This window comes from Cordyceps javanica, chromosome 1, assembly GCF_051103115.1.
Source record: "Cordyceps javanica chromosome 1, complete sequence".
In the NCBI taxonomy this organism is placed as follows: Eukaryota; Fungi; Ascomycota; class Sordariomycetes; order Hypocreales; family Cordycipitaceae; genus Cordyceps; species Cordyceps javanica.
In genome coordinates, this window is record NC_139295.1 from 5,038,008 (window position 1) to 5,061,481 (window position 23,474).

Here is a 23,474-nt window from a genome sequence, read left to right on the forward strand (position 1 = left end):
CTGTAGCAGACGAGCATTTGGGGCCGATGTGCGCCATGTCCCAGGGTAGGGCTACAGCCTACCAGTGATAGGCGTGCTCGACTTCCTTTCAACAACGAAGTGGGATGCTGAGCCTGAGTGCACTGCCTTCATCAGACCAGTCATATACTTGAGTTTGTTCAAGTAGACACCCGTGCTGGCGGTGCTTCGAGGTAATAACGCGGTGCAGGTGATCAGGTTGCCTGACCTGCGAGACTTCTACTTGCCTGTCTCTTGCTAACGTGAAAGAAATGTGACAAATCGGAATGATCAATTCTGCAGCAGAACGACGATACTCGGGCGTTCACCCACCATCAGGCGCCGTTCGTTCAGACGGCAGTCGCTGTATTGCTCGAAATTGTGGGTGGTCGCTTGAGCTAATAGTCTTAACAAAAGGTCTCTCTTCCCAATGCAGTATTTGCCTTGCCGCCTCACATAACCACTTACACGCGCAAACGGGGCCAAGCCCAAGCGAGTACTTATCATTGCGGCTGCTCCACGTCAACTGACAAGGAATCTGTACCCACAGGAGCATATCGTAGATGAGCTCGTCTAGATGTAAAATCGTCGTCTACAAATTGCTATGCCTGAATAAGAAGTAGTATCGTCACATTGCGGCTGAGCGCTGTTGGATGGAGGGGGCAGACTCCAAGGACTACCGCGGCCTGCCACTTGGCTTATGAAGCATGTTCACATGTGCTCAACCTGTGTTTTTCTGTCTTCTGTCTTCTCCTTTTCTGCATATATATACGAGGAAGTGTTACATGCTGTAGTTCATCGATATGCTTGTTTTGAATTCCTTCCGTGTGCCAATCTGGAGGTTATGCACTTGCCACGTCCAAGAAAAGATGCAGCAAGAGCTCTCGCAGTCGCCTCCCGACTCTGCCGGCAGTTCAGAAAGCCTTCCACATCATAAATTGCCAAAAAGACGTAGAGCCTGGGCACCCAAAGTCAAGACTGGCTGTCTGACCTGTCGGTAAGTCTTCGCCAACCAAACAAGACGCCGAAAAAAAACAAAAGCAATGTGCACGTGAAGGAGAAGACAATACGTCAAGCTGACTCATCTCCAAAGACAGAGACATATTAAATGCGATGAAACAAAGCCAGTTTGCAGAAACTGTACGGCGACGGGGAGAAGTTGTGGCGACGAGCTCAACAAGAACGCCGCATCCACACCCACGAGCAGAGAGATGTCGTTCTCACCCGGACCGCCTGGTATCGAGACCACTGCGAGGCAACGGCAGGTATTCAGAATGTTCTTGAATCTCACTCTCGAACAAGTTGGTGGTCTACTGTCCAGGTCCAATTTCTGGTCTGTAGAGGTACCGCGAGCTGCCGAATCTTACCCAGTCATCTTTCACTCGAGCCTGGCATTGGCAGCTCTTGATCATCTGCAGCGCACAGCCAATTCTGAGAGTGATTCTGGGCAAGGATACTATGCTTTCTCTCTTCAGGAATGCAATACCGCTATTCATGAGCTGGTCCAACTGACAAAGAAGGATACATTCGCGTACTCTGACAAAGAGGCCATTTTGCTCGCCACTGTCTTCCTCATAGGGATAGCCTGTATTCAGGGGAACCTTAATCAGGCGCTTATGCATGTGAGAAAGGCGCTGCAATTAATCGACCACTGGCATTTTTGGCTCGAGGCTGATACGCCGGTTCGAAGTAGGGGGTCGCGGGGAGTTTTGGACTCCCGGTGGCTTCTGCATCTGATCAGCTATTTCGAGTTCCAAGCACATGAAATTGATGCGACAATAGTCGCCAATTCATGGAAGTGTCACGCGCGACAACAAACACAGCAGAAAGCCCTTGGTCCATTCGCTTGCGCGGCGGATGCCTATTATGAGTATATGCCTATTCATTTTGGCTTCACCAGCGACCCAAGCTTTTCTCGTAGACTACCACAAGCTTGTGACGATCAAAACGATGCTCCAAGCTTTGAGAACGTGTACAGGAGTTGGAGGCTGCGCTTTCAGAAGCTTGCCGAGGACTCGGGGGCTGCTGACGACGAAGAAAGACTCGCCATTTCTACACTGCAAGCTCTCGTTAATTGTGAGAGAATTTGTCGCCACGTGCTGGGGAATAATACCAAAGATGTTTGGCGCACCAGTAATGTGATATTTCAGGGAATTGTCGATGTCGCCGGGAGGCTGCTAGGTGACGAGTGTGGTCACGGTAGTGACAGACATCCCAACAGGATTATGCCCACATTCACCTTTTCTCTTTCAGCAGTGGAAATTCTTCGCCTCGTGGGGTTCGTCTCTCGCAATGGTAACATTCGCCGGCATGTGGTCACACTACTGCACAAATACCAGCGACGGAACGGCCTCTGGGACAGCAAATTATCATCGACGCTCATCGAGGCTAAGATGGCGCTTGAGGAGGGTAGCATGGTTAGGTTTGCGGATGGTGGTGAGTGTGGATGCGAATTGAATGTATTTGCGTGCAAAGAGCACAGGTCGCGCACTCTCAAGAGTGAGATGGTTGGAGATAAGATGTTTCGCACATCCATCAATTCATGGGCCGGTCAGTTACGGGGTGAGCCCGACACGCACGTTTCCGTTGAGTGGGATTGAGTTGTGGCGGCGCGATTAATCTGTAGTAGGGCGTGAAAATGCCCGATATCGAAGCAGCTATCTGCTCAGTGACTGAGGACATGCGACTCTGTGCCGATTGTATGCGGAAGCTTATAGCAACGGAGGAAATCGCGTTTCAACTAAGATACTTCTACGTTAATATAGCCATGACAGATTCATTATGTCAAGGCTTCAGGCGATGACACTATATTTTCTTTGCGTGTCTGTAATGCTACCAAATACTCTTGAGAAGTGATGCATCAGCCCTGGAATCGCGCGGCACAGTGGAAAGTGAGGATTCATAACACGTTGCTGACGCAAGGCCGCCAGATAACACGACTGCTAGAGTCCTTGGGCATTACACGAACTGTGCCTCCGAATAGCACACGCATCAGCCTTTACATCCTCTGAAGCACAGACTCGAAGAGATCTACTACTACTCAATATGCAGGTAAAGCCCCGCCCGAGACCGGCGTTTCGAGCCTCGAGGCATATGCAGGCGACACGTCAACCACCAGCCTGACGCTTGTCCTCCTTCCCCGCTTTCGCCTTGGGGGGACAGCTCAATAGAAAGCCTTGCCATCGTTTTTCCAAAGAAAAGATCCAAAGTGTCATCGCCATGGACAGCTCAGCGGCTGCTAAAGCTCTTGATGAGGCCAGGCTTCTGGTGGCTGAGCTGGAGTCATACGATGGGACCGTCGAGCAGCATCTGTCATTGCTGAACCGAGCTCACGGCGTGCGCGCTGCGATGGAAGGCCCCTATGAAATCGCAACCCGGTGGCTCGAGAACATGAGCTGCGGCGCTGCCATGAATCTGCTGATCCGCATCGGCGCATTTGGGATGATTCCGCCAGGTGGGAGCATCGCGGCGCAAGCGCTGGCTTCGAAGTGCAACGTGCATGCAAGTGTGATTACGAGGGCTGTGCGTGTACTTGTTGCCAACGGGATCTTTCTGGAAACTGGACGTGATGAATATGCGCACAACCAGCGATCAATGGCCTTTGACCCGACGGCAGGCCTCGGGGGCTTCGTTGGAGTGTGCGCGGATATAATGCATGCTTGGATCACCATGCCAAAGTACTGCAGCACGCATGAGCCCGAGGATTTGTACGACACAAGAAAGACCCCATTCGCGTTCACAGCAGGCATGGAAGGGATGACATACTATGAGGTGCTTGACACGGATCCCGAGCAGCGTGGGCTGTGGAATCTTACGCTGCAAAACATGGCAAAGAACTTTCCCGTCGTCGGCATGTTTCCTTTCCAGGATCTCAAGGCCCTCGAGGTACAAGGGTCGCAAGAGCGACCATACATTGTGGATGTGGGTGGTGGCAGAGGCCAAGCCCTCCTGGCCATTCAAGAGGATTGTAAAGGAGCTTTCAGTGGAAGACTCGTGTTACAAGATACTCCAGCTGTCATAGACACCCTGCAGTCTGCGGATATCCCTGGTATCAAGCCAATGGTCTATGACATTTTTACGCCTCAGCCAATACACGGCAAGTATCTCGAGAGGAGTCAGCATTCTCGGTTGTTTTCTGACGCCACTGCGTAGATGCCCACGCTTACCTCATGCGCCGCCTCCTACACGACTTTCATGATTGCGAGGCGATTGAGATACTACGAAACACTGCTTCTGCCATGGCGCCTGATTCCCGGCTGCTGATATGCGACATGCTAGTCCCAGACAAGGTGAAAGTGGACGGACCAATGACGCTGTATTGGCTAGACTTTTCTCTTCTCGCCATCGGAGGGAAGGAAAGGTCTCTTGCTGAGTTTGAACACATTTGCGGTCAGGCTGGCCTGGAAATCATCCAGCTGTATCCATCCCGTGGCGACAACACCATCATGCTAGAGACGCGATTACAGTGCCAAGTGGACTGACGGCGATGACGCCACTATAAGACAGAAATCCGGTGCATTGAAGTGGTGGGGTATAGGGTAGCTACCATTACCTGGTGAGGATAACTGGGTGCAGCCGACTTGAATCGTACTATATCTGGTGCTCCTCTTCAATGTGTAATAATAGAAAGCGTCGATGGGGAGACGATGATGACGATCAACCAGGGCTAGTGGCAGCTTATTCGAGTCGCCTGATGCAGTCTGACGTATGTATTCGCTAACGGGGGGCGTCGTTGGGCTGCAAAGCGCATTAAGTGTTTTCGGGGATCAGGGTGGGTGGACAGGCGGCGGAAGAGGGGACGGACGCGGTCGGTGACGTTGGCTGTCGACGACACCCACTTCTTTCAGCGGGCGCGGGTAATAAGGCTGGCAAGTTACAGGTTTCCAAGTTGTTACAACAAAGGCCAGAGGTGCATCCGTACGGATTAGACAACTTGGACTTGGTGGTTCAAAATTGCCGCCCAAGATGCCACCGCCACAGGCCTGCATCTGCGGTTTCGCTTCAGTTGCTGGGCTGGCCCTCCAGTTCTGTGGAAGCCCCTCGACGGGGTCTGAAAGGGCTGATGCAAGACTTTCTGGTTCTTTGCCCCCCCCCCCCTGGGTGGAGAAGTCGTGGGTTTCGCATTAATAGCAATGAGTCTACGCATCATTCCCAATTCAGTGATGCCTAGGTTCGACAAGTGCCTTGGTCTGTTCCACCCAGCCAGTTTGCAGTGTGCACGTCCTGATAATCGAGAACCAAGATGCAACGGCAAGTGTTCTGGCCTCGAGTGAGCAATACCAAAGGAGTGTACTTGGACAACACTTCATTGCCAACCTGTCAAGTATGCTGAGCATGGTTTTGGTCAATATTTGTTGCCTTTTGATAGGTGACGAGTCACTAGCACCCTCTGGCAGCTCAGCAATAGCATTCTTGGTGCTCAGCTCTGATGCCCAGTAGAATCGTAGCATCGGACCGACACAATGTGGATTGGACAAGTCTTAGCAGCAAAGCTCTGACTACTTACTTGGCTTACTTAGTAGAAGTACGGTACGGTGCCGGCTACGTTACGGCGATAAGGTGGTCAAGTATGTAAGTAGTCCATAACTATAATAGGCTATACTTCTGAGGCAGCTCGGCCAACAAGGCTCACCTCACACCAGTGCGACGACGCGCCGCGATGGTACCGTGCATTCTGTATTTCATTGGCCGCTGCTCACTGCCAACGTTAGAGCTACACGTGGCATGCCGCTGCCGCGCGCACTGCACTCTACTTGACAAGGAGATTCTTTCTCCGCCGGGAATAATCTCCATTGTCATGGGTAATACGAGGCCAAAGGCAGCGGTTCTTTAGTGTGGCCGTATGAGGCCCGTAGGCGGTTTCTGGGTGTGGTTCGGCCCCCTTGGAGAGTGTGCGTGGCCGAGGAGAAGGAATGATGTCGGGGTCCACTGTAAAAGCTGATCTGCGAGTTCCAATTCTCCAGTTGGCGTTGGGTTGGGCGACTCGGAAGTAGCTTAACTCAGGTGCTCAGTAACTGGACTGGTTGACGGACTCATACCAAGTAGTGTTGGAGTGTGTGTGGGCAATGGGCTGTGCATGATGCGATCGCTGGCTGCCACGCGGGCGAATCGGGCAATATCGATGCCTACTTGAGAACTAGTCCTCGTTTCGGGGACGATCGTGCACACATGCCGATTTCTGTATTAGCATTATATTTGAAAGTTTCTTGCAGTTATCCTGGGCCGGACGAAAGAGAGCAGAGCGGCCACCTGCCTGGCTACATACACTGGAGCTGGAGCAACGCTTGGCCGCGGGTCGCACCAAGGAAATAAACTGGAGAGTCGACTTTTTCTTTCGGCTTGGTGGTCATGAGCTGGGTCTAAAAATTTCCAGCTTTTTTTGTTGTTTTCGTGTCGAATTATTTTTAGAATCAGGGCTGCCCCAGATTTTTTTTCCTTTTCCAAGGGGATGGCTGCAACGGATTTCACCGTCCTTCTCAGAACATGCACGGATACTATTCTAAAATGTACCAGGCCAGTAACGAGAGAGCCTGGACAGCCGTTGTAGGGCTTGATGTAAAGCCACGCGACGCAGCCCGAGGGCTAACCATGCACATGGCATTGGTATGCAACAAGAAGAATCCCCTCCCGGTCTGGAATTGAGAAACACCCAGGAACTGGGCGCTTGTATTCAGTACCGAGTAGACAAACTGTGGCCTGCCATTTTCTCGACTGAGCCTCGGATGCTGGCTTGTCAATGCGCCATGCCAATTCCTGCGTGCCTTGGAAGGCCGGCACTGGGCCAGCCCAGCGGACCCTGTCTGGGTCTGATTCGAGTCCGTTGTTGGGTCATGTCTGGTCAAGGGCATTCTGACAGAACGTGAACAGCCTTGGCCCTGTTTCAATGTGCCGTGGTGGTTGACTGTCACTGTTTTTTTTTCTAAGGCGAATGCTTCCTGCGTCATTCCCTGATCTCTTCTGCCCTACAAGTATTTCGATTGAGGTCCGTCATCAAAGAAGGAGTATGCTTGCCTATAACAACCCCTCTATATAACAAGGCCGAACGGGCGGGTAAGCGAGACTACTTAACTAACTAGCAGAAACAAATGACACCCACGGGCAAATTTCAAGCCAACTAGTCATCTCACGGCGCGTGCCGCCAAACAAGCCACACTGGCCCTGCGCTGAAACCTTAACTGCTGCGGCGCAGTAGCGTCATGGTCAAAGACGGGCGCGGGGTCAGACTTGATACCTGTCCCTTGGTCTCCTTTCCTTTCCTTTCTTTTCCTTTCCTTGTCTTCTCTCTTCTTTTTCTTGGGGAACTTTCGAGTTTCGTAGTGTTTGGAACTGCGTTTGTAGAAGCAATCGGCTTCAGAGAGGGTGATGGTTGAGAAAAGAAATCCTGAACCACACCATTTCTGGGCTGGTTGGGGGTAGCCCGTAGATCGAGACAGGTCTAATAATGTAGCGGTTATGTTCATCTTAAGGTCGTGCCAGTAGGTATGCTGTGCACTGACGAAGATGAATGCCCAGGTACATATGAAGGAGGCAAAAGCGACTTGCTACCTACGTAGGCATCTACTTCTACCTAGGCAGCTACCAGTAGCCAAGTATGAGCACCAACGCTACTACCGAGACTTTGCAGACTTGTTCATCCTGCCGAGAATGGCCCCTGACCTGAGGGGTATGATGTAAGGTAGCAGGTTTACCCGACTACTGGTAGAGTACCAGGCCATCGGCCAAAACAATCAGCGACAATACCCAACCCTCTGGGTACGTTCCGATGCAGAGACAACACCCGTGGTCGGCTCACATTTCAGTCATCTTGCAGCGCCCGGGACAAGCATTATTTGTTGCCAGTTACCTAAATATAACGTGAACCCTCGCACTAGGTCGGCACCTTGCAAGCCAGGCATAATCTCGGGTAGTGACCCTTGATACTTCTGCCAACAGGTTTTCTCCGGCTTACCACATGTTGATGTTATTCCACCTGGCTTGATTTATCATTAACTAGCACGTCAATGAGGAAGGCATTCCGCTGGGGAATCTACTACGAGAAAAATTTGACGCGCCCTTGGACCTGCTGGCGCAGCTGCATAAGTACTGCATACTCCCCATTTAGTGCATCACGGTGCTGCCCACTCTGCACCCTGGCCTGAGCTAGGGATTTAACTATGCTATCCGGAGTAAATCTGTACTTCTTGTCATATATTCCTGGGCAATCACCAAAATGCCGACACAGCCTTGCACGCTTGTGTAGCAGCCGAAGTGGCTGGTAGTAGGTACATTGGTGTGCTAGTAGCCAAGCAAGGCAGCAGGCAACCAGCCAGCGGACAGCCAGCCTTAACAACGAAGTACCCCCCTAGTCTGTATGCGTGCGAGCTAGCTGCCAACTGCCTGCCAGGGTACTTGTCTGGGTAGCAACCGTGTACCTGGCGAGTTATTAGCGTCGCTTGCTCGCCTGGCTTCCCTGCCTTGTCCCTCACGTCCTTCTCTTGCGCTCTCTCCAGAGGTACTGCCTCTTCTCCAACCCACACAACCTCCGTCATTCCTCGCCACAGGCAAAACCCCCAGCGCCCGCGATTCCCTCATTTACGCCCATGCCGCTCCTCCACACCTCGCGCGCCTTTCTTACCACCCAAAGCGCTTCTATCGCCACTTCGACGTCCGTTCCCCCGTCCTACTCCGTCCTCGATTCGCCCTTCCACGCCTGCCGCCCACCATCAGCGTAGCCACGCCCGCTAGCAAGTCAGCAGTCGCAACAAACGTCGCTAAGCTCGGTATTTCGCGGTGCCTTTCTTTTATCAGACGGGCGAAGACTTGAGGGCGACCGCGTTCCGCCACTTGTCGTCTTCAAATCCAGCCATCCATCCCACTATACTCGTGGCATCTTGGCTGCAGTGTCACTGAGTTTCCAACCTGCCCACGCCGCGCCAGAGTTGGCTCTCGTCGAGCCGAGGAGCGCTTACCTACCATCCCGACGCTTCAGGCGTTTCTCACGCCCTCAGCGACGTCTTACCAACACGCCATCCGCCTTTTTCTCCTCCTCGGTCGCCCCTGCGAAACACCAATACAATGGCCTCTGCTACCCCGGCTGCCAAGCAGGCCAACTCCCAGACATCGCCGTCCTTCCAGCCCTCTTCGCCGCCCAACAAACGCGATCTCAAGTCATGGTGGAAGGGCTTTATTCTCCCTTCCAAAAATCAAGATCAGCCCGGTACGAGTCTATTTCCTTGATGCCCCTCGCTCGTAAAGCTTCCTGAATCCTCAGACCGCGCTTTCAGCAAACCAGTGCTGTCTCCGGGACTTCCGTAGCTGTCTTGCGGTTCCCAACCATCGAACATCTGTGTCGCTGGGCAGCCCCGAATCTGAAGCACTCTCTGTTGTCCTCGGATAGCCATGATACGGCGACGTTGCTCTTCTACTCCTTGTTGCGCTCTTGCTGACCGTGTTGCAGAGACCCGAGCTCCTGGCATCTTTGGTGTGCCTCTGCGACAAAGTATAACCTATGCTAACGTCGCCATCTCCCTGATTGATGAGAATGGTCAGAGCTACATCTATGGATATGTCCCCATTGTCGTCGCCAAATGTGGCGTCTTTCTCAAGGAAAAGGGTGCGACTAGCCATCTCTGTTGCCTTACTAGTCGGTTTGCTGACATTTTTCTTCTCTCTAGCTACTGGCGTTGAAGGCATTTTCCGCCTCAGTGGCTCCGAAAAGCGCATTAAAGAGCTCAAGAGCGTCTTTGATTCCCCCGATCGATACGGCAAAGGTCTTGCATGGGACGGCTACACTGTACACGACGCAGCCAATGTTCTCCGCCGATACCTCAACGACCTGCCCGAACCCGTTGTTCCTCTTGACTTATATGAAAAATTTCGCGATCCTCTGCGTGGCGCAACCAAGCAAGTCGCAGGTGATGCCGAAGGCCCCCAATTTGTTCCCGATTTCGACGAAAAGGCCGCCATCCACACGTATCAACGACTCATTACTGAACTGCCGCCGCTCAATCGCCAGCTTCTGCTCTACATTCTTGACCTACTGGCTGTCTTTGCTGCCAAGTCGGAGGAGAACCGTATGACCTCTCAAAACTTAGCGGCTATCTTCCAGCCCGGTATGCTGTCGCATCCCCAGCATGCAATGGCTCCTGAGGAATATCGACTCAACCAATGTGTCATCATATTCCTCATAGAGAACCAGGACCACTTCTTAATCGGCATGCAAGGCACTGCCGCCGATGAAATCACTGTCAAGGAAGTACAATCTGGCACACCGAAGGGCCCACTCACTCCAAGCACGACGACACCTTCGCAGATGAACCGAACTGCATCCAACGCCAGCGCTGGCGCCGAAAGTGTGCGCAGAGACGGCAAGCTACGACGGAACCGCTCTGTCTCGTCCAAGCACTCTAGGAAGGATGACTCTGTAACGCCTACTACTCCAGCTGCAGCGGCCAGCTCACCCGCGGGCGGTTTAAGCAGGAGCAATACCGTCCCATCCAAGAAGTCCCCTAAGGTCAGCGGCAGAAAATTTGCCAAGGTAGAAAATGAAGGGACTGGTTCCGTCCAACCGTTGACTCCAGCACGCTTATCAGAGGCACCTATGACCTATGGGCCGTCTACCCCTTTGCCTGCTCCTGACGCTACAACTAAGACGCTGTCAGGAAATAGCCAGGACCGCCTTTTAGAGACTTCGCCGGACGCTCTCTTACATGCCAGAGAGACCAAGGAACGCAGTGTATCAAATCTTTTCCGGGGGACCTCCGCGGAAGGAAGTGACAAGCGCCAGCCAAACAAGCTACGAAAAAAGAGAGCACCTGGTGCAATGAACCTGAGTGCACACAGCTCAAGCAACTCTCTTCCTCAGTCCAACGCTGCGTCGCCGAATATTGAACAACCGAACCCTCTCGATAATGTGCCGCCCTTGTCTGAGACACTGGTCAATGAGAAGACCGAGGCCACAGCCCCCTCACCAGCTATCCAGCCAACCCAATCTACATTGAACGCCGTCGAGACAACCTCGCCCGTCGAGACGAGTCCCCTTCACAGCGCTATACCGGAGACGATTGAGTCCCCTGTTGACTCTTCAAACGGGTTTTCGGACCCCGACCACGCCGCAGACGATGGAACTGCTGGAACCCTTCAAAGTCCAGGCAAAGAGAAGAGGAAGAGGTGGCTATCACTTGGCTCAAAAAAGGATGATGGAAGTGGCGAAGTCCCTCCCCAGCCTAACTTGGGTCTCAACCAGAACGCGGAGGCGAGCACAACTTCGTTCGCAAGCTCTAACAAAGCGCGCAAGAGTTTCCAAGCCGATGGATCAGAAGCTACCTTTGCTGAATCTTATGACAGCAAGGATGGCGATACGAAAGGGCCTCTTGGTTGGATTAAACACAAATATCGCGAGGCTAAGGAAAATGCCGACCATAAGCGCAACAAGTCGCCACCCCCAGCAGGTGAGCGCCTGGGTATCAGTGCAACTATCCTCAGCCGTGGCAAGAGCCTCGACATTAAGCGTGAGGAGGCGTCCGGCGAGTCACCCAGGACAGAGACGCTAAAAAAGCACGAAGATGTCTCAGCTATCCAACATCCGGCCACTGCCACTATCACGCCTGGGGCTATTGTGACACCAGAATCTTCTACGCACACTGCTGCTGAGCAAACATATCAGCCTGTCGAAACCATCAACGAAGAGTCTGCTGCAAAAGTCCCTGCTACTTTGAATCCGGCCCAGCATGCTGACGCTCAAGCTGCCGAGCCTGCCTCCCATGCGGCCGATATGGCCCTGGCCCAGACAGAGTTGCCAGCCACTGAAAATGCCTCTGCTGCTCACCTCGAGCCTGTTGAAGTAGAGCCTGCGTCTATTGAACACAAGCCTGCCGAGCACAGGCCTGCCAAGCTGAGGCCAACTGAACCGAGAGTGGCCGAACCTCACCAACCCGAGTCGCAATCAACCAATACTGAAGCGACTTCTGTACCTGTAGAAGCCACTCCGAAACTTGAGTAAGTGTCTGTGCTTCTCAGCCGGCTACTGAACAGATAAGTCACGATATGACGAGCGAATATATATACCCAGCCGTGGAGACGGTACAGAGCCTATTGGTCCGAGATGCCCACACGCGCTCTTACCTTCTGCCGGCTTGTTGAATGTGTCTTTTTTTTGTCCTGCGACTTCTCTTTTTCAACTCGCGATACGAGATTTATTTATGTTTTGGTTGTTTTATCATCATTGTTTACCAGGTGCTCTGAGCGACTGGGTCAATTTGCTTACTCTTGATATCTTTGTTTTCCCCCAACGTTAGCCCGCGTTTGGGCTTCAATATCGCGATGGCTGAAGCCGCTGCACCCGCTTCTGTACGCGAAGACGTAAACAAGGGAAATGGTGTGCGGTCAACTGAGGGTATATGTGTGGAGATGGTGGTCCGGAAAAGGTCGACTTGATTTCGGTGTTTTTTGTGAGGCCATTGGGTGGAAGCCTATTAGAAACGTGCGAGAGTTGGGGAGGATCTACTGTTTCTCATGTTCTTTCTATGTGTGAGGCTTAACTGGACATGTATGTATGATTTGGCCTTTTTTTTCTGTTCGATGGATATCGTCTAGCTGGAGATAGAGAGGGACATGTGATTGTAGTGGCGGGGCTGTCGTTAGTTCCCTGTCCAAGGCGAATTCAGGAGCATGGGTGTTACAGACACGCCCTTTTTAATTTATTTTTTTTCTTTCCAATATTTTGCTTTACCCAGCGCAGCCGTACACTGCTTAACCCGCGTAGACAGAGAAAAAAATTATACAGTCGGTTCAAAACCCAGGTCCACTTGGTCAATGAGACCGCCTGCCCGTGTGCCCATCTAAAGTTTGCGATAGCTGACGCCTCTTTCACGCCAAAGGACCTGTTTCGCGCCAAAGGGAGCCCAAAAACGCAAAATGATCCAAAGGCGAAAAGTAAAAACAAATTAGTATACATATTTTTATGAGAATTTTCTTTTGCTTTTCCTGCCCTGAAGTCTGACCAAGTGTGTGCATGTTCTTGTGAAAACTTGCCCAAAGCAACTATCCTTGACCCTTCTCGACGACTTCTTCTTTTGGGTGCACCAATAGAGCATTCTAGACCGCTTCGAGATTCCTATTTCCAATTCTCATCTTCAAAGTTTTTCACGGACTCCGGTAGCCTTGGGGGGTTTTCCTTTCTCATCATGTCTTCAGCTCGGGCATGTGAATGCACCCTCACAAAGGATTGGCCAACTACAATAGCCTGTAAGTAGAAAGAACCCCCAGAGAAAGAGAAAGAAGGAAAAATCGAGGAGAGGGAGATAGAGAGGTAGAGTAGGGGGGCTCTAAACTAACGGTCGCTTTGCAGCCATGCTCGTTTATGTCGTCGTCGTGGCTGTCGCGCCTCGACTTCACCCTGGCAGATATATCAAGCAGCTCTACGTCGAGGAATGTGAGTTACAGACCCCTAAACATTCCCATACGTGGGAAAACAAGCCCCTCAATCGCACTGTTTGCTCGGTATTACCTCTTGATAGGAAGACCCATCCTGACATTTATATCCATCTATAGTTGTTTGTCTTGTCTACGCTCTCGTCCTGCTCTGGTTGTATGTTGCCGCGCTATCGATGTTCGAGAGTTGGCAGGGTACGGAGTCGCCTCTCTGGCCAGTTTTGGTTCATAGTTTATGGGCTTTGGTGGTGATGGCTATGGCATCGTGGATGGTGTTTGACTGAATCGGGATTGACGGCGTTGTGTTGGTATGACTGAGATGACGAGTAGGAGCGTGCACTTTGCATCGACTATGGCAAGAAGTACGTTCTTTCTGCTGGTAACTTTACATTTCAATATATGAAGCTTATCAGAGAATGTGGTGACGATCATGAAAAAACGCCCGTGTCCCAGACGACAATGTTTCCTGCACGGCGCGAATCCTCGTGAAAAAGGCCATTGAAGCCTTTCCACACGGGCTGCAGCTTCAAGCCCAACGCCTTGCCCTCCTCAGTTGTACTAAGAAAGGTCTCTAGATAGCCTTCCACGCCTTCAAAACCCACAATATACCGCGGTATGTTCAGCTGACCAGGCACGGCCTCTGGGCTGCGGCCTCCGGGAACAGTTGACGGTCGCGGCGCGGGTGTAGTCGGAAACAGCTCGCGACTCAAGAAGCCAACGGGGTCGTCGTAGAACCGGTCTGCCTCGTCGCGATATGTATCTCTCTCGACAGTATTGGGTTTGGTGTGCAGCGGCGGGTCGCAAGTCAGCGCATATGCGTGGAGACTAGGGTGCACCAGGTGCGAGCGCCACGGCGTAGAATGACACGGCATTAGAAAGAGAGCGAACAGCTCTGTCTTATGAGTGAACTGCGAAGCGTTGGGAGCGGTGGCATGGATGCGCTCGAAATCCTGGCGGAGAAACGAGAGTACCTGGATTGGAGCACCTTGATGAAAGTAAGAGAGGTATCCGGCTAGCAGACCATTGAGAGCAAGGCCTGCCATGAGATAGCCCTTGTTGCGGACCTGACGGCTGGAGGTTGCTCCTTTGACTGTTGCTGGTTTGGGAGGCGATGTGAAGAAGGATCTCACACGAGGAGCCGCCAAGACAGAGAATATGGGCAACAAAGGGTGTATGAAGCGTACTTCTTTGTGAGAGATAAGCGACAGTGTCGTAACCGTGACAAAGACGGCAGCTGCCAAAACACGCTGAGTGTTTTCAAGCTCCGCTGTGCCATGCGTCTGCGGTCGAATGAGTGCGGGCAAGACGAACGGTAATATCGTGGTGCAGAGCAACGGAATTCCTTGCAAAATGTAGTAATGCCAGGGGTTCTGGCCATAGAAGACCGCCAGCGACTTTGTAATATTGAAGTTGAGCCAGTTGTTGGCAGGCAAGGTCCAGAAACCAAAGTAGGCCCGGTCAGCGAGCAACGAGAGACCTAGAACGAAGGAACCACAAAGAATGGCTTCACGAATAAGTATTCCGACGGTGGACATGCTGAGGGGCGAAGGTCCGCGCAAGGTCAGGCGTGTCACAGAGAGGCCGGCAATAGTAGCCCATATTAACACGTTCGTTGGCCGTAGCACAATGGCCAAGGCGGCGAGGCAGAGACAGATGCGAAGGCGACCAAGGGTACCGCAATGGCTCAGGGAATTGACAGGCTTTGGATTCTCCTTTGTCGTTGTGGCAGCGGCGAGAAGTTTCCACGGCCAGTAGCTAAGCGCCGTTATGGTGAGGGAGGCCTCGAGTGAGTTGGAAAATGTGCGTGATGCGCAGTACCATTGCCATGGGCTGACAAGTTGCAGCATAAGCTAGGAGACATAAGTCGCCGATCTTTTCAACATGCAAGGGTTGAAACTTACTGTGACATTGGCATCCAGGCTGTCGTGGCCGTATATATTAGAAGCAAGCTTGAAGGTATACCAATCGCCTAGCGCGGCGATGAGGCCTTGCAGCACAGCAGGCGCCGCAATTAGCATGGTAGAGCGCAAATAAGTGGAAAGGTCAAGAAGACGTGACGCATGGTCAACAAGCGAATACGGAATGGCGAAGAGCATAGGATGTAGCGAGGAGCGCAATTGATAGTGCCATTCCTAGACAGGGTTAGAGCAGGAGAATAAGCTTATTAGACGAATGTGAGTGTACCCAAGTGAGCCATGCACCGCTTTCAGAACCAAACGCAAGCTTCCAGGCCGGCTCGAGCGACTGAAAGTACTCATCGGGCTGGAAGAAGGTGGCGATGCTGAGCGCGTTGACGAGGCGGACGAGCAAGACATCGGTAAAGGAAATGCGAGATTTCCCAAAGGAACGTGCAGGTGCCATGCCGTGCGATGTGTATCGAATTGATGGAGAATTAATACATCGGCAATCAAATCGCCGAGCAATACGTGCACTGGCTAGGCCCGTTGGACACGTCTCGATTTGGTGGCCGATGCGATGCGCGGTTGCTAATCAGTTGCCAGGATCGGGAATCGGGAATCGGGAAAACAAAATTCAGCCTCAATCACTTTTTAATGAATGGCTGCGACAGAGAGGCCGGACTTCTATACCACTCGCATGCAGGGGTCTGCCGATGTGATGTCGGTGGCTAAGCGATAGTGTTGAAGCATCTTGTCAAGGTTACCAACCTTTATTCACAGGAAAGGGGGTCGCGTGGTGGGGCGCAATCTCATCTGAGATGCTGCAAGCTACTGATACCAGTAGACGGAGCTGAGTGCTCCAGATGTGAGTCTCGATACGGTGCGATCAACGCTGCCCGAGAACTGACGCCATAAGGTGTAGAGCACGTAAGGTATAGAGTAAAACAGCGGTTATAGCTTGACGCAGATACCTTGACATAATTTTGGCATTTTGCACCGCTGAAGCCTGTGAATGCAGTGTCGCAGCAAACAGCCATGGCACCTGGCAGCAAACGCAGCCCTGAAGTTTTCAGCAGCTAGGAGCACAGTTTGGCTTTTACAACTCAAAACCATCTCAGCGACCATCATCTTCAGACTCTAGCATCATGTACATCAACATCAATCGAGTATCTCGCGAGCTGCATGGTCAACTTGACGAAGAGGCATGTTCCTGAGAGTCTGAAGCAGAAATAGACATCACAGTGTGGCCAGGCAGCGTCTTAGCACGACGAGGGCAAATCGAACAAAACCTCAGTCGTCGACATCACTGCTCAGACCAATTTATGCAAGCGTAAGATGGCTGTCATTAGCTCGTCGACAATTGGCTGCTGGCTGGTCCCCTGAGGGGCGCCTGACCGGTCGCCCCGGTCACCCCGGCTCCGGCTGCCGGTGCGATACGTCGGCGGCGGCGGAAAGCAACAAGTGTGGACCAGAGCAAGGCTCGCGGACCCGTCGTGAACATGATCATGTCTGAAACCCACGCCCTACTGCGCCGGCTGGCCTCGGCGTTGTGCTGCTGGTGGGCTGAAACTTGTCAGGCAACACGGGAGTACCTACCAAGTCGTCCAAGGATTGCCACCGTCTTGGGGCAGAAAAAAGGTTCTTTTTTGCTTGGAAAGACAAATGCCTGGGCAATCCCATTTGTGCGTGTGGGGCAATGCGGCTTCACAACAACGGTCACTTCGGGCCAGCTAGGTGATGGGGACGAGATCCGGCAACGGCCGTCACCTCCGTTGCCCGAGAGGGGAAGTCGCTGTCGATGCGAAACCATGTCTATGAAATTCAATGGCTCGACATTGGATACATAAGCCAACGACTCGTCCGCCGGTTCAGAGACCAGTTCCATGTGGCCAGCCCAGCCCGAAACAAGCGTCTGGGTCCAGCCCAGACCGAATGTCGGCCTCCGCTCCATGTTGGAACACACAAAAACCAATGGAACCCACATCACGGCGCTCACACTTGCACTTAGGGGTATAGCGGCGGGCACAAAATTCGTACTGCGCCCACGAGGACGGAACATGCGACAGACAGGTCTCCAGTGATGGGTACAGACGGGTAAGTATAACTACTGCCTTGCTTGCCGCCCACTTCGTGTTCTCGGGCCTTTCTGTAACAAACCTCTTCTGCCTGCACGCATCTGAATCTGCTTCCTCAGACAATTTCTCCCAGATCCGATCGATACAAACAATCACAGGTACGTTCTGCTAGTCGACGTCATTCTGGCGTCGCCCATATGCTGCTTCCCACTACGCCCTTTGCCCCTCCCCCACCAAAACGTTGTGTTGCTGGTTGCCGGCCAGGCTACGAGTCGAGTAACGGAGGGGCAATTTTAAGGTTGTTCATTGGTGCTAGAAATGGAAACCAGCGTCTCTGTACAAATGGCCAACACTTCTCCCTTTTAAACTATACAAACTCAAAATTTTCGCTTCCTTTCATTAACATTTCTCTCCTTTTTCAGGCTTCTTCTCGAATCTCTAGCTATTTCTTCAAGATGACGGATTCCCGCTTCCACGCCTCCTCCACCCAGGCTGCCATTGGAGCCGAGAACGAATTCGCTGCCCACAACTACCACCCTCTTCCCGTCGTCTTCGCCAAAGCCCAGGGAATCAATGTCTGGGATCCTGAGGGCCGCGAGTACATGGACTTTCTCTCCGCCTACAGTGCTGTCAACCAGGGTCATTGCCACCCAGAACTGGTCAAGGCACTCACCGAGCAGGCTTCGCGTCTTACGTTGAGTTCACGGGCTTTCCACAACGATGTTTTCCCCAAATGGGCTGAAAAAGTCCGCAATGTCTTTGGCTATGATATGGTGCTACCCATGAACACTGGCGCGGAAGCCACGGAGACCGCCGTGAAGGTTGCCCGCAAGTGGGCGTACAAGGTCAAGGGTGTCGACAAGGGCAAGGCTCTTGTCTTTGCCGTTGCCGAGAACTTCCACGGTCGTACCGTAAGTTGTTTCTTCAGGCTCTCGATACGAACTGGTTTAAGGGCTTGTACTGACTCTTACAGATGGCGGCCATTACCCTGTCGACCGACCCCGAGTCCAAGGATAACTACGGCCCTTATATTCCCAATATTGGTGCTACATCCCCATCCACTGGCAAGCCTATCCGGTACAACAATGTTGCAGATATCGAGGAGGTCCTTGATGCCCACGGCAAGGACACCGCTGCCTTTATCATCGAGCCCATCCAAGGCGAAGCTGGTGTCATGGTCCCCGACGAGGACTACCTAGCAAAGGTCCAGGCGCTCTGCACCAAGCACAACGTGCTTCTCATTGCCGACGAAATTCAGACTGGTATCGGCCGCACCGGTAAGATGCTCTGCTCCGAGTGGGCCGGCATCAAGCCAGACATGGTCACCCTCGGAAAGGCCATCTCCGGCGGCATGTATCCTGTCAGTGCTGTTCTCGCCAGTAAGGAAGTCATGATGGTCGTTGAGCCCGGCACTCACGGTTCTACCTACGGCGGCAACCCGCTGGGTTGCGCCGTCTCCATCCGCGCTTTGGAGCTGATTGAGGAGGAGAATATGATTGAAAACGCCCAGCGCCTGGGTGAGATTTTCCGCCAGGGTCTTATTGACCTCAAGTCACCTATCCTCAAGGTGGTTCGTGGCAAGGGTCTTCTCAATGCCTGTGTCATCGACGAGTCTGCCACCAACGGCCGCTCTGCCTGGGACCTGTGCATGCTGCTCAAGGAAAAGGGTCTGCTAGTATGTAACCCCTGTGCATCTATACTGTGATGGCGCAAAGTACTGATTGTTTTACAGGCTAAACCCACCCATGGTGACATTATTCGATTCGCTCCACCCATGGTCATCACCGAGGGGGAGTTGCGCAAGGGCGTCAGCATCATTGCTGAGGCCCTCAAGGAGCTGCCCAACACCCCCAAAGCTGAGCACTAAACGACCATTACACGGCCGAGCGAAACAATGACAATGTGCCAGATGAAAGTTGGAAAAGAGCTAGTGGATGTGAGCATTTTGGTGGAAAGGCCAGCTTCAAGGTTGGGCTGCATTATGAGCGCGAGGTCCCGGGAATTGAGACGATAGAGCGACCTTTTATGTGATTTTTAGTCGTACTACAAGATACCCAAAGGATTGCCATGACCGTCATGAGGCAGCATAGGAACATGGAAACTTAGTTAGGCGAATTGATTTATTGACTTCGAGCAGTAAAGTCAAGTACAGGCATACCATGTGGAATTTTGAGGCCGGGGGCAAACAATCTAGATTAGCTGACCAGTGACGGGTGCTTGTGAATGTCTAAGATGCAGTTACATTATTAGTGGGGAGCCGAGTACTGGTAAGTAAGTTAGGCGGAGAGAAAGAAAGCGGGTGTCCGACTTCGGCGGCGCGAGCCCGGCGCGCCCACAGAGTCCCTGCAGTGACATGACTAGGTAGCATACTTGATAAGACGGAGCGTCGGCAAGTAGCAAGCTTCAATGACAGGCAGCCAAAACCGTAAAAATAAACAAAAACATATTGTAAAACATAATGGCGCCGCAGTGATCACGGATATGCCCCTGTTGCGTGCAACCCACTCAGCAAGGTGGTACATAAGCGACGCAAAAATAAATAAATAAATACTCAGTAAATAAAAGCAGCCTGTCGTGAAGTCATCTTCTTTCGGAACCCGTAGTAGCCTAGTATGAATTTTATAATGCCAATTATGCGCTGGCAGCGCAGTGGCTTAATTATGCAGTGCTGCAATGCCCTGTCGACTTTTCTATCAGAATGAGAGATCGCGGGGGGGGGGGGGTCATATGGCACGCCGTGGCAAAAAGAGACATAGCCTATCGGGGCGGCGAGCGGATAGCATGTGGCTGCAGAAGGGAGAGGCTAAGGGGAGGAACAAGACAAGAAAGGGTAGTATAAGTACTTAGCGACACGACTGTATCGAGTACAAGAGGATATTGACGAGACTGTGAACAAGACACAAAAAAACGGTAGCAACGGGGGATCAACCAGTTTGGGAGCCGGTCAGGGAGCGCCACGAGGGAATGAATTCCCCCGCCCTTTGGCTTGCATTCTGCATGCCTCGCTAACAACGCTGCCACGACTGCCCGTGATGAAGGGGGGTGGTATCTGGAACTGCTACTGGTCGAAAGAGCGTGCATCTGGGGATCAGACTTCTTCGACGGTGATGTGGCAGCGACCTGCAGGTTATGAGGGCGCAACGAAACGCACTCTTGTGTAAGACAAGTGGTGGTGACACGGCATTGGGCATAACAGTCGTATGTATGATGGGGTAGTCTTCTCGGCTAGCATCCCACATAGCAGAACAAAGTGTTGTTGGCTCGAGGACGCAACAGACATGGCAGCAGCGCTTTTTTTCCCCTGCCGTCGCTCCTCTCTGGTTGTATTTTCTATCTATTTTGCGAGTTTTTACATTTCGACTTGGACGAGGCAATGCTGGGGTTCGTTGGCATGATGCAGTGTAGCGGGGAAAGCTTCCGGCAGCCAAAACACCTTGTTGATGTACATGTACGGCTTGGCAATTATACGAACAGATTGATGCTGGGCCTAGGGCAGCCCAGGCGAAAAAGGGAGGAAAAGGGGGGGGGGGTTGATGTGCTTGTTCGCAGAGTAATAGTACCAGTAAGTAACCATCGAACCTCACAGCCTACCAACCTGCGTCATCTTGGGGAAAACATGCTGGGAGTGGGGGGGTTGACCCTGAAGTGGCTGCAGCGGGACAGGAGGAGTATGTATTTGCCAGAAATAGGAAATGATGCGTCTTTTGGCGACGGCTGGACAAGCAGCTGAGGTGCAATAATGGCTCGGGATGTAACGACGACGAGAAACGTCCGTGGTGGATGAGCGGCGGCTGGTTGGCTGAGGAGGACAGGACATTTGTGGTGGCTTGCCATGATGGGGGGTTTTTTTTTTGTTGGGAGGCAGCATGACAAGTAGCACGCCAGAGAGAAAGAGAAAAGAGATCCCAGAGAGCGTAGCAATAAGTAAGTAGTCACTACTTGGCCAGTGAGATATCACATTGGCTGCATGCGCAGGCAGGGCTACGCCTCGCAACAAAAGAGTCACGGGGAGGATGGGAATGAACGAACCCCTGTCCATGTCTGCTTTGCTCAGGTTGGAGCAATCTTTGTGTCGTGCTGGCGGTTCTGTGGTAGTACGTAAGTACCAGTAGATTGGCGGATACAAAGACGGGATAAGAATAGATACAAAAAAAGAAAAAAGTCAATCTTGATAAAAGACCCTTGTTGTTACTGGAGAAGAAGAATGTGCATATGATTATCAGGCGATAAGGATGCGCACAGGCTGGCCAACTGACATAAGTATTGGTAGCGGGGGTGCGTGCGATCCCCGCGATACAGATGGATGACAAGAGATGATGGCTTGTTAGATAGCAGAACTCCATCGGAGTGGCAAGCTCGGCTTATCGTCGTCTGCTTCTTTTATCTATGTCGTTTTGTGTGTGTTTGGTTTCTTTTTTCTTATCCTTGGAGGGTCATGCCGGTGCCGTCCTGGCTGAAATGCTACTTACTCGAGTTGATGTCTTTGTCTATCCACCGCCTGCCTCACAGCACAGCCCCGTGGTCCAGCGATTGTCTCATGTACCTCGATGCCTGCCTTACACCTCAGTAAATAAGTAGCTGCCTGGCACACACTCGTCGGGGGCAAGTCTTGGCTCCTCATGTAAATAACTATGCATACAGAACAAAGATGGTCTAGTCGAAAGTACCCCAAGTCTTAAGTACCTTGAGCCACCAGTCTTGTTTTTAATCAACTCCCGGCACGCCGGGCATTTTGGTCCTCGACTCGCCCCAGGTAACGACGAGGTATTTTTTATGGTTTTATCAGGGTCCGCCTGTTTCTGATGGAGGCGGGCGCGAGACCTACGCTGACCTACCTAAACGCTTGCTCACGTGTGCAAACAGCGCTAGATGTGGCCAGGCATCCACCCACAGTACGTGCTGCCATTGGGGGCAAACTGGGGGACTGGCAGACTGGGTACTTGCAAGGTACTTGGCCGTTGTCTTGCATGTATAGCAGTTGGAGAAGAGAGCCTACCCCTCACCCCCCCAACTGCCCCCTATTACCTGAGCACTCTGGCACTGTAATCGGTAGTTTACCTCTTACCTTAGTACAAGGCAAGGCCTACCTAACCTGTAACTACCAGTATGGTAGGTATGGAGCTACTAATAAAAAGGGCGCCAACAGTTTCGCCCCCCCCCCCCCCCCAAACGATGGCATCACGAGCTCGTCCTAAATGTGTCGTGACGGATCCCCCCCCAGTCCGCCGACTCGTTCGTGTCAGAAACACAGAAAGAAGTCACTCAATGCCACAAGTACGGTTCGCACCATGCGCACCCGTCAGGCTGGCTTGTTTTGGGCCATGAGATCGCCCCCTTTGTAGCATTGCCCAGAACCACCTGTTTGCTGGCTGACTGGCCATGTAGGTAATAATACCAGGTAGTAAACCTACAAATTGCTTGTCGTGGCTTTTTTGTTAACCCATTTTCAGCATCGCAAACACCGCTCGCTTCATTCCTGTCTTCTCATCTCTCTTGCAGCAATTCGTGTCCCGTTCCATCCCATTTCATCACCTTCGTTTTCTATTTCGCATCTCCCATCCCGTCATCGCCTTCGTTTTCCTCTTCACAACTTGGCCTGTGACTAATACACTCTCCACGCCGCGCACCCGCCCGTCGTCGCCCACTCGACCTCTTATTCGTACATGCGACATCGTCACCCACACACGCACACACCAACGACCATCCATCACCGCTGCTCCCCTCACTATTTTAGCGCCGCGTCTCGATTCGGCAACTTGCCTTGTCGGTGACGCCTTGTCTTCGACGTTTTGGCCTGGTCACCTCCTCCGCCATCGCCCGCCTTTTCCCTCTTGTTTGCGCCATCGGTACAGTCACGCTTGTCAGCCAGCCGTAGCCCGTGCAACGAACACCGCCCATCAACATTCTTTTCTTTGTCTTTCTCGGCACTGTATCTTTCTTCTTTTCCTCGACATCTCCTTCTCCTCCCCCTGGCTCATCGCAACTTGCCTCGGCCTCTTATCTGGTCCTGGCTACAAACCATCAGGGTGAGTCGTCCAGTGTGACGTGACGGTGGCGCTGCTCGCTGCCCACCACGCGCCTCTTCCTCTCTCCG

At 52.4% G+C, this 23,474-nt stretch overlaps 5 protein-coding genes across 5 annotated transcripts; 4 read left to right on the plus strand and 1 right to left on the minus strand.

Moving 5' to 3' along the window:
- Positions 1-1,271: 1,271 nt before the first annotated feature.
- Positions 1,272-2,597, plus strand: V2A60_001517 (uncharacterized protein; the record flags this gene model as incomplete). Its single annotated transcript, XM_083252877.1, has 1 exon — positions 1,272-2,597. One exon carries the CDS (start codon positions 1,272-1,274, stop codon positions 2,595-2,597), a length of 1,326 nt encoding a protein of 441 aa, XP_083109003.1.
- A 619-nt stretch (positions 2,598-3,216) lies between these two features.
- Positions 3,217-4,478, plus strand: V2A60_001518 (S-adenosyl-L-methionine-dependent methyltransferase; the record flags this gene model as incomplete). The annotated part of the gene is made up of 3 exons (XM_083252878.1): positions 3,217-3,964; positions 4,019-4,111; positions 4,150-4,478. The coding sequence occupies 3 exons, from the start codon at positions 3,217-3,219 to the stop codon at positions 4,476-4,478; spliced, it is 1,170 nt and encodes a 389-aa protein (XP_083109004.1).
- A 4,573-nt stretch (positions 4,479-9,051) lies between these two features.
- Positions 9,052-11,977, plus strand: V2A60_001519 (Rho GTPase-activating protein; the record flags this gene model as incomplete). Its single annotated transcript, XM_083252879.1, has 3 exons — positions 9,052-9,193; positions 9,434-9,589; positions 9,651-11,977. 3 exons carry the CDS (start codon positions 9,052-9,054, stop codon positions 11,975-11,977), a joined length of 2,625 nt encoding a protein of 874 aa, XP_083109005.1.
- Positions 11,978-13,835: 1,858 nt separating this feature from the next.
- V2A60_001520 (protein GPI10) lies at positions 13,836-15,768 on the minus strand (the record flags this gene model as incomplete). The annotated part of the gene is made up of 3 exons (XM_083252880.1): positions 13,836-15,257; positions 15,309-15,539; positions 15,592-15,768. 3 exons carry the CDS (start codon positions 15,766-15,768, stop codon positions 13,836-13,838), a joined length of 1,830 nt encoding a protein of 609 aa, XP_083109006.1.
- Positions 15,769-17,835: 2,067 nt separating this feature from the next.
- On the plus strand, positions 17,836-19,247 carry V2A60_001521 (ornithine-oxo-acid transaminase; the record flags this gene model as incomplete). Its single annotated transcript, XM_083252881.1, has 3 exons — positions 17,836-18,291; positions 18,354-19,055; positions 19,113-19,247. 3 exons carry the CDS (start codon positions 17,836-17,838, stop codon positions 19,245-19,247), a joined length of 1,293 nt encoding a protein of 430 aa, XP_083109007.1.
- Between the last annotated feature and the right edge of the window lie 4,227 nt (positions 19,248-23,474).